Source organism: Diplotaxodon limnothrissa, linkage group LG13 (genome assembly GCF_057381915.1).
Source record: "Diplotaxodon limnothrissa isolate DT_005_m linkage group LG13, D_limnothrissa_male_GT1.1, whole genome shotgun sequence".
Classification (NCBI taxonomy): Eukaryota; Metazoa; Chordata; class Actinopteri; order Cichliformes; family Cichlidae; genus Diplotaxodon; species Diplotaxodon limnothrissa.
In genome coordinates this window covers 13,011,628-13,022,650 of record NC_140608.1, presented here as the reverse complement: position 1 = coordinate 13,022,650, position 11,023 = coordinate 13,011,628, and the positions used below count along the sequence as shown (strand labels likewise).

Below are 11,023 nucleotides of genomic sequence, written 5' to 3'. Positions count from 1 at the left end.
ATAACACCTGATAGCGTGGATAAATAGATAACAGAGGAGTTGGCTATTGGTTTGCTCCTTCAAACTATGTGTAAAGTACACGAGCCTCCAATCGCCTCACTAGCGAGACAACCACATGAATGATGTTTGTCATACCGAAATAGCCGATTAAAGAAAACCGCAACAGACACAGTGGCAGATGGGTTTGGGGTTGTCACGACAGGTGCCCCAGTTCCTGTCACCAAGCTGGCTGCTAAATGGCTAGCGAACACGCTAGCAAGGTAGCCGACAGCAGCACTGCAAATCACGAACTGGAGAACAGAAATACCCACTGTTGTTAATAAAACGGAGTTAAATGTAAAAAACACCCCCCCCCCCCCAAAAAAAAAACAAAAAAAAAACATCAAATGTTCGGACAGATGGGAGAACAAACAGATTTCTAATGTCATCAAAATACCTGCTAACTAACGTCCCCTAACCAGCTAGTTTACAAGCTAGCAAGCACATTAGCACCTCAGTTAGCGTTGTAAAGACAAATATGGAAATAGAGCGAGCGCTAATTTAATCAGATATGATCATTATTGATCAGTGATGTGAATTCAGCAATCACGGAAACATACCTGCTCTTAACTCCCTGTTTTTTGAAAATGTATGACCTCTCAATATCACAGCACCACCGGGAAGACATATGCTGCCTTCGCGTACTTATTGAAATATAGTAACATAGCATTTTGAAAAAAAGGATGGGTCGGTAAATAATTCGTGGAGCAAGTAACAATCAATAATGTTCTGTCTATGTTCTGTGTTACTCATATGAGGATTCATTACAGATGTCTACAGTGATAAAATAATGGGAATTAAAATGCGTGCCAGACGGTATGTGGACGGTCAAAGACTTCTTCGATTTGTTTGCTCAGTTGCAGTATGATGAATATCTATTCTATTCTATTGTTTTTTATTAAATACAACAGTAGAAAATGTAAAATATAGAATAAATCATTTAAATGTAGTCAAACTGTTCGCATGAAGCTGAGGGTTAAAACAAAAACGAGTTTCTAAGCTGCCCGTTAAGGCAGCGCCGTGCGACGAAACAGGAGGGGCGGTGTTTATGGTGAAAAACTCCTGGGCGTGGGAGGAAGATCACGCAGGATTGGCTAAAAGCTGGCGGGACAGGGGAGGAGTCCACTTCCCAGAAGTCCTTAGTTTATTAAGTGATGGGATTTCCGACTCTTTTTAGAGAACCGGCTCTTTCAGCTCGACTCACTAAAAAGACCCGGGTCTTTCGGCTCTTCAGGTTGTTTTGTTGCTTTAATTTATTTATTATTAACAATAATATAAAATTATGCACAAAAGGAATTACTAATGTAAAAAAAAGTGGTTTTATTTATATATGTTTATATATAAATATATGCAGTGGCACCTAAAGACAAAACATGTACAAATTCCAAAAATGGTAAATGGCCTGCATTTGTATAGCGCTTTTCTAGTCCATAGGACCCCAAAGCGCTTTACACTACACTAAATTCCAAAACACATTTCTAGCATTAACTGAACTTCCAAAACAGAGCTACCTAGATCACTTAAATTACACAATTGAAAGCATATGTGTATTGTTTGTGTATTTATACACAAGCACACATATATATTCAAATAATTAAAAAAAAAAAAAAAGTAAATTTACCTGTTACTACCACACACCAAATCCAGTCGTTGGTACTTGCTAGCTTGTGTAGCCACTGGGTAACAAAAGCTCAGCACTGCACCTAGCATTCTTGAGCACTTCTGTTGTGTTTTGTACGTGTTTTGGGGTTTTTACGTTCTTCTGAGTTTTTACGTGCTTCTGAGTTTTTACGTGTTTTGGACTTTTTACGTGTTTTGGACTTTTGATGATTTATGTATTCATTTTAGTAACGGTATAAACAGTGGAAGGTGGTGGATTATCCAGATGCTGGTCGATGTGAAAAAATAACTCAGTTGTTTGAACAGAGAGCAGCCAGTGGATGAGGGAAACCGAAGGCAGAAGAAGCAGACCCAAGGCGGCTGCGGTCAGAGCATCAGGTGAACTGAATTGCAGGTAAGAAGGTATGAACTGCAGTCTATCTGGGATCAGATATAAACCAAGTTTAGGTGTAGTTTATTTTCGTTGTGCTGACTTACAATCAGTTACAATAACTGGTACTGCTAGCTAGCATGACGGAGTTTCTATACAGCTGGGTGGGTGCTTTGATGTTACTGATACCATAGTGAACTTTATTTTATTCATAAGGTTAGTTAGTAGAATTGCCAACCGTCCAGTAAAAACGCAATCGTCTGGCATTCAGAGAAAATATTAGTGTTTGGTATTGAGCTGAAAAAGAACACAGTTTGTCCTGTACTTCAGCTAGAATGTTTGTTTATCGCCCACTTTGCGCCAGAGCGGGGAAACTGGGGGATGTCGAGCAGCACATTTAAGCTTGATCAGCTGTTGTTAGAATTTATTTGATATAAATTTCTAGTATCAGGTGATGTTTGCTGGAGCCCCAGCTGTAAAAGCTGCTGGTCATTATATCGGTTTGGATATCTGGTGAGAGGGAAACATGAAGATGAAACCAGGAGATGTCCTTACTGAATCATCAGAGGTGATGGACAAACAGATTTACCTTTTAGGTTGACATGATTGAGTTGAAGGGAAGTTATGAACTGTTTCTGAGAGACAAGTGACACCAGAATCTTTTTCTGTGTAGCTGACAGCTGGTAACTGTGCAGGGGCGGATCTAGCAAAGTTTTTGCCAGGTGGGCCAGGTGGGGCATTAACAGGGAAAGGGGGGCACAAAGAAATACTTTTCTTTCCTATTTTCTTCTTTCAGCTGATCATTGATCAGTTTCAGGATTGAAGTAGCAGCAGGAGAGGGAGGGAGAGAAAGGCAGTCGCTCCATATAGGTTGTTAAGCTTAACGCTGGAATGCTTAACAAACATTCAGAGATGAACTTACACACTTGCTTTACTTCTCTCTGGGATAACTTTGTCTGAGATGAAATGCCGGTTTGGTAGGAATGCTCAACCAGACAACAGGTCTTGCACGCCACAGCGCTCTATCATGTGAGCACACTGCTCTGACGTGCTATGGTTATGAGCTGAGCCATGTTGCAAGTTTTGTGAGGTGCTTTTTTGATATTTAATGAATCGATTACACATTTTATTTCTCTCCGATATCCAATCCAGTAATTTGCGCCAGTATCGGACTGATACGTAATATCGGATCGGTCCATCTCTAGTTTTAATCACACTCATTTTGTGATTCTGATGTCACAGCATGCGGCAATGCAAGCATTTTATTTATTTATTTAAAAACGGCACAAGCGGGAATTTCTTCTATACGGGTAATTTCAGCCTTCATGACTGTTCACAAGTGTTAATCAAAGCGCTAGTTTTAATTTAACTAGTTTTTACGCATCCACTGGGGTTTCTTTCACGGGTTGATGCGATCATTTTATTTAAAAATCGGGATTTCGGAATGTTAATCCAAGAGGGAGACAGAGGCTGCTAGTTTTTAATGCAATAGGTGGTCACAAATAACATTCAGCCCCTTTAGAAATAAATGCTGCAGTGATACTTCTAAAACCAGTCTCGCAAGCCCCATCCGTCTTTCAGCAGCTGGTTAATTTTTTGAATTTGTTCAGGAACGCAAAAGCCCACCGTGGGTATCATTTAATTGTTGGGATTCCTTAGGAAAAGGTAAAAGCCGACAGGTGTAAAAGCGGGGACCGACCTATTGTTTAAGGTGGCCGGCATCGGCTCTTTAACCCTAACCCTCGACAAGGTAAAAGCCCTGCAGATGTACCAGTCGAGCAGGGTATCGCCTATTTTCTGAAGTCTGAAGTCCAGACCTATCTTGGCAAATTACACCGGAGCTCAGCAACTGCGTGCCCCACCCTCATTGTTTTAAACTTGCACAGCAAGGTGATGCCCTGCAGGTGTATCGCCCCCAGACTTATCGGCCCACCATCTATTGTTTTTGGAAGCCCCCCGGTCCTATATGAAGCGTTACTCAAAGAGTGAGACCCTCGCCATTTCGCGTCAGGACCAGCGCCGGTGCAGACCATTTTCTACCCACACAGAGCGTTTCTGACTGGCTGGCGTTGCTTAAGAGAAAAGCAACAATACAACGCGGTTCTCTGCTCCAAGACATCCGCGGTCCTTTCACACGGTAAGCATGTGTGTTATAGCCGGCGCTTCATAAATGTCTGTCTGTCAGCGCAGATTATTCAAACTGTTTTTAAAATGTGACTAATTTGTTGTCCAAAAAACATTTCCTCTAAATTTGCAAAGTTACTGATTTAAAAATATATATTTTCGAATTTTTAGCTGGATGTCAAACATATGATAGAGTCTTGAGCATATTTATATAGCAAAATTCACAGTGGTATAACCATAAAAGATGCCCAACTGGACACCAATGCACTCTAATGCAAGCCTTTAAACTGTATGCTGATAAGTGCATAAGTATACCTCAATAGCTGAAAAGAGTCTGTATCCATAATTTGCGGATCTGCGGATTTGTTTTTAATGTGGCACTTTTTTCACGAACTGCAGATGATGAAATCCTCTTTATTTGAGAAAGTGTCCCTAAGCTATTGCTGCTCATACTTACTGAGTTCCCTAGCTACGTCTTTACTGTGTCAGTAAACTTTTTGAACAAGAAAGGTATCGTAGCTTTAAAGACACACCTTAATTGAAGCAAAGGCAAAAAATTGGAATAAATTTTATGTGGCTGTTCATATTAAATCCATCAAAGACTGAAAATTCAAAAAGCTGGAATGCATTTCCAATCAGCTTTTTTTTCTCTTTTTTTTTTTTACAAGAAGTGTAGCTCATACACTGCAATAAATGTATTCTGCTACATCTGCTAATGAGAGAACATGTTTTTTCATCATAAAGACTGTGATATGAAGCATCGTTAAAGTGTCACTTCAGTAATGCTGCTGAGAGAAACAAGTGTTGATTCATTTTTTTTTAAATAGATGACTTAAAAGACTAAACTCTAATTTCAAAGGTTTATTTTAAGTTTAAAGAATATAACAGCTGGTAAGACAATGGGTTTTGCTTCTCGCTGTCCGTGTTATGTTGTAGTATCCATTATCATGTATGCTACTTTGCTCTGTGGACTGTAAAATGTTTCATTGTATTCATGAAATAAACCAGACTTTCAATGTCTGAATCTTTTACCATTTTTCTGCTTTTGTTCACCCAAAGTTGACAAAACCCACAGACATCTGGAGTTATCTCACTAAAATATTGAGCAATCTCAGTGTCTATAGATGCTTTTACCTTAAACACAATCAGCTGACTGATCCTCACTTTGTCCTCACTTTGGTCATTATGAATGTTGAAGGAGATTTGTTCCATAGACACCTTATACTAGTGTTTCCTACACTTAATCCAACAGTACTATGTTATATTTAAATCCAGATTCCTTTTATAGTGTGCAGTGAAATTTGTTAAACCATTGCTTAATGGGACCGAAGTACAAGTTGCTCTTTACTAACACAAACTACACTCATTGGCAGCAGCATAGGCACGCTTAAAATTTCTTCTGAAATTTTTGTTTTCTAGTTTAATTTATTATACTCAGTTTTCACTAGTCTTGCTGTATCAGCTCCCTGGTGTCTGTGTAATTTAAACAGCATCCCAAACAATTTATGATCATTAAAATAACAAGAAGGCTAATTTATAGATAGAAGTACACAGCTAAAGAAAGACTCTCATTTTTGTGTGGTGTGACCGTATATTTTTCTGTGATTTTATGCACAGCTGAAAGGTCTACAACGTACACCATCCTTATAATTCCCCAAAAGGTGGCAGCATTTCTACCTCCTGAAAGCTAAATACTTATGTTTCTTTAACAGGTTTCAAGGGGAGTCACAGTCAGTCATATTTAACAAGTTTTATTACCTATTCATTAGTCTGTTTATCCACTGGTTTTTAGTTTATAGAGAAACAGGTTGTATAATTGTGCTTTCTCATAAAATGAAATGCTTATTTAGTTCTGATTTTGTTCAACTTTATTTTTTATTATGATACAGAGGAAACAGATCTTCACATAGAAAGACCTGTCGATGGACATGGCAAATGGAGGTTGCAGGGGTAGGGGGAGAAGGAGGGAAGAAGGGGGTAGAAGGAGGTGCAGGATATGGGTGGGGTGGAGATGTGAAGAGGGAGAAGGAGGGAAGAAGGGGGTAGACAAAGGGTAGAGGGAGGTGCAGGGAGGATCCGGGTGGAGATGTGAATAGTAATGAAATGGAGAACCTCCTACACTTGTCCAGACTCAGCAGCCTCTTCCACTCTCATCTCACCAGAACGTTTCTTACTCCTGAAAAACCAGCTCCAGCAGCCTGTCTTCTTCTTTCCTTTCGCTTTTTCTTCTACTTTGCCGTTTATCTTTTCTACCTTTTCTTCTTTCTCTACACTTTCCTGGTCTTGTTTTGGTTTTTCCTCTTTCTTGCTTGACTTCCTCTTGAAAAAGCTGGATCCTTTTTTCTTTTGCTTTTCTTGCACCTGCAACTCATCGTTTTTAATCTCCTGTGTGTTATTTTCTTTGAGGTTTTCATTGTCTGCTTGAATCTTCTCAAAATCTTCCTGCAGTTTGTCAAATTTTTCATCCTCTTCTTTGCCCTTTTGTTCAAGCTCCTCTTGTTTCTGCTTTTTCTGATCCTCCTGGATTTCACTGTTTCTGCTTTGCAGTTCTTTGTGAATCCTCTCAAGCTCTTCATATTTTTGCAGGTGTTGGATCTTCTCCTGAAGCATTTCTGTGCTCCTGTCCTGGACTTCTTTATGCTTCTGCTCAAGCACTGTATATTTGTCTTCTACCTTTTCCTTCTCTTCCTCAAATTCTTTATTTCTGTCCTCCAGTTTTTTCTTCTCTTGCTCAATTTCTTTATTTTTGTTCTCCAGTTTTGTCTTCTCTTCCTCCAATTCTTTATTTTTGTTCTCCAGTTTTGTCTTCTCTTGCTCAATTTCTTTATTTTTGTTCTCCAGTTTTGTCTTCTCTTCCTCCAATTCTTTATTTTTGTTCTCCAGTTTTGTCTTCTCTTCCTCCAATTCTTTATTTTTGTTCTCCAGTTTTGTCTTCTCTTCCTCCAATTCTTTATTTTTGTTCTCCAGTTTTGTCTTCTCTTCCTCCAATTCTTTATTTTTGTTCTCCAGTTTTGTCTTCTCTTCCTCCAATTCTTTATTTTTGTTCTCCAGTTTTGTCTTCTCTTCCTCCAATTCTTTATTTTTGTTCTCCAGTTTTGTCTTCTCTTCCTCCATGTCTTTATTTTTGTCCTCCAAGAGTGCCTGCTTCTGTTCCAGGTCTTGACATTTCTCCTTCAAATTTTGGACTTCTGAATGTTTCTCCCTTAGAAATTGCTGGTACTCATTTTCTGCTTTAATTCTTGAGTACATGTCTGACAGCTTTTCCTTCAAGTCATCCAAGTCTAGCTGCTTCCCTTCTAGTATTTTGTTTTCTTCTTCTAGCTTTTCATTTCTTTTCTCCAGTTGCTTGTATTTGGACTCCATTTCTTCTCTAAGAGCTACAAGCCCATCCTTATGACATAAATTGCTCCTCTCTACCAGAAGACCGTTTAGGCGACTTCGCAGTTGGTACTCGCTCTCTCGTAGACGAAGGTTTTCCCTCCTGCAGTTCTCAAAAGCTTTTCTGAGACCATTGTATTCACCGGGGGGACCGTACTGCCCACCGCAGCGAGGAGGAGGTCCTCTGAAACGCGGTTGATAGATGTTTTGAGACATTGCAAAACAAACCAACGCAAGTAGACTGATGTTCTTCTTGTTTTTTGAAGACGAGTGGAAAATCTTTGCAAAGACGAATTCAAAACTTGTTTAAATATGTTCAGAAATGTGGCGATGTCAACGTCTAACCGGCGAAAACACACTAAAGAAAAATACCGAACACTGTGTTTACTTGTTGCCCGTTACTGTGGTTACTTCACTGTAACAAACATTAACACGTTCTATAAGCAAATTACGCTGAGACATGGCGTTCGGCTAACGTCTATCACGTGACATCAAATAGGATTTTAAAGAAAACACGGGTGTATTTTGCCATTTTCAATAAAGTTTTAATTTCTTATTCTTCAACATATTTAGGATCCTTCTTACCGAGTGTTTATATCGCGGGTGTAAGTTAGAAGGGTACGGAGCCCCTCTGATGACATGGTCCAAAAATAAGTAAATTGTGGCCACAAAATACTACTTGTGCCCACGAAATGGGAATAACGTGCGCACGAAATGCTAATTTGTAGCCACGAAACACTTGACAGATAACCGTGATCCTTCCCAGGCCCTTGCAGCAATAAAATCTATCCCGGCTCCATGTCGTACTTAACGTCTGTAAAGCAACTGGGCTCTCAATATCCTGTTTAAACGTCTCTCCGTAATGGTTCCTTGCATTGTCAGGCTTTTCAAAATGCATTTGTAGCTCATTCCCAGCCTAAAATAAAACGCAATCATACGGTCTCTGTCCATGGTTTATAGGTTTAGCCTACTCTTATGCTTGTGTCTCTACGCAGCTGTCCAGGAATTGTATCAATATGATGTGCGCACGTTATCTAATTGCCACAAATGCATAATTCGTTGCCACGTTATACTCAATTCGTGCCCACAAATTAGCATTTCGTGGCCTCGAAATAGTATTTCGTGGGCACGTTATACTACTTCGAGGGCACGAAGTAGTATTTTATGGCCACAATTTATTTATTTTTTGGACCATGACATCAGAGGGGCTCCGTAGAAGGGAACCCCTTCTATAACAGGGAAAGTAGCAGGGCGTGATCACGGAAACAGAAGACGTAATACCCAGTTAAAATAGTCAATAAAAATAAATGAACTTTATTTACAACACTAAAACTGCCCTGATCAGGGGAGAGAAAACCCCCCATAAACCTCGGCATACTAAAAATATGATGATGCTCAGTCCATGAGCTAAGTCCCCAAAGTTCCCGATCAGGCTATGCCACACTTCCTGGCTGTGAAGAATATGCTTATTCCACCAGTGGGAGCCAGGCCGACCGCGTCCTTCTTCTTGTGGCTGCGCCTGCCGCCACGCTACTCCATGGCTCTCCTGCTGCCACACACGTCTTTCTGACCTGCCAGAGCCTCTTATTGGCCGCTGCCAACATGGGAGGCCCGATTGATTTCTGTCCCCTGTGCCCTCCAGGTGTATCTAATTGGGGAAGTAAGGGGGGCGGAGTCTGTCGGGGAGAAGTCCCAATAAATGGAATAAAAGCATGCAACACTAAAATACACTCAACATTAAAACGCAAAGCATGCAACCACTCGATAATAAAAATCCTTCTTCATAGGTTGGCATTTACATAAGGTGTCCAAGGTCGATATTTCAGAGAAAAACGTAAATGAATCTTTGTATTGGCAGTAATAGTGCAGCACCGAAAAATGGCCCCTTGTGTGTTTGTTTCTTCTTTTGTTGTGGCCAAAAGTGGCAGTACATGGACAGTAAATATATCACATTAAATGCTGGCATTCAGTTAAAAACCAGACATGAATGAAAAAGATACACAAAGATTAAATGCAGAAAATAATATATTTATGATGAATATACAAAATAATAATTCTCCGAGAGCAGAAACAGGTTGCAGCTCTGATTTCAAAGTTTTAAAATGATTTTTACACATTTCAGTTTTTGAAGCAGAACATCATTTTGACATGAAACCTGGAAACATATTAAGCGTTACTAAGTCTTCTGTATCCGTTCTGGCATTTTTAATGAACCAAACTGAATCCAAATTGGTTCGAAAGTCAACGACTTATGATGATATTTAATTGAATATAGGTATCTGCCTCCATATGGCGCTTCGCTGACGCGTTGTTACAGCGCACAGCAGCAACCAGTGGGGCATGCACGTGTTTATGTAGGCCTATCTGTGTTGTGTAGATATAATAATGTCAGATTAATAATGACAAACCAGAAATAAAAATAAATATCTTTTGTAAAAGATAAATGACAACTTCTGTTTTCTGAAAGCCCTGTTAACCACACTCCTCCACAGTCTCCTACAAAACTGCTTTTGAGCTGGAGACCCACATGGATGTGACTAAACTAGCCACCGGGTGGGGTTGTTTACCCATCTTAACGGCGTGGCAGGAGGATCAGCTGCTCCGTTTTCCCCCGCCTTCATCTCTCTCCAGCTCTACCCAAGTCCAGTAGCACATTAATAAGAAAGTTTACTCGAGGACACGCTGGAGAAGTCTTGAGTGAGTGTTACTTTACTGTTTGAGTAATCAGTGTACTTACTCATCTCCAGCCCCAGCGCTAGTGGCTGCACAGCTGCGGGTGGGGGCTTATGTAAAAGGATTACACCTCTTAAGACAATAATGGTCACCGGGAGAACAAATGAGGTGGCATTAACGCTCCGGAGGTGTCTCTTAATGCGTCAGTGAGGCGGACCAGCTCAGTGCGAGCGCAGCCAGCGCAACATGGACACGGCAGGTAATGCTAAAATTCTTTACTTTATTTTAGACTCAGCAAGTCGAAGATATGAACAGAATTAAAGTCCACCTATAATTATGCCTCCCTGCAAACTGTCGCTCATATAACTTACTGTCAAATTAGACCTGTTGGTTATATGCATGCTGACTGAGTTGCTGTCCATGGTGCTGATTAATAGACGGCCACGGGAGTTCAGTGAGTGTTTCTTATCCTCACAGGTCAATACTGTGTCAGAATTAAAGGATTTCATTGTCTATTCTTCAGCTCTGAGGCCACATTACTCATCACAACATATTCTTTTCACAACAGGCCGTTTAATTAAACATGACCAGAGGGGAATCACCCTGCACTGCTGACTTCTCTGCAGACAGCGGGCACCGGGTACCCTGGTTTCGGAAGGTACAGAGGACACTGTTGGATCACGCCAACATCTTTGACTTATAAGACCAGGATTATATCTGAGTGTGAGAAAATCCCTCTCTTCAGTCATGGAGCTTTTCTTTTAGCCAACTTTTGTGTTTTGTGACTTAGCTGTGTGGCTTCAGCTGAAGTCAGAGGTT

The 11,023-nt window shown here is 40.3% G+C and overlaps 1 protein-coding gene across 1 annotated transcript; it reads right to left on the bottom strand.

Moving 5' to 3' along the window:
• Positions 1 to 6,268: 6,268 nt before the first annotated feature.
• LOC146619949 (uncharacterized) lies at positions 6,269 to 7,747 on the bottom strand. The gene has a single exon (XM_085369722.1). The coding sequence runs from the start codon at positions 7,745 to 7,747 to the stop codon at positions 6,269 to 6,271; it is 1,479 nt and encodes a 492-aa protein (XP_085225848.1).
• Positions 7,748 to 11,023: the final 3,276 nt, after the last annotated feature.

What these genes read in the sequence shown, in the direction of transcription:
- LOC146619949 (XM_085369722.1), bottom strand. Translation starts at nt 7,747, where the DNA reads ATGTCTCAAAACATCTATCAACCGCGTTTCAGAGGACCTCCTCCTCGC.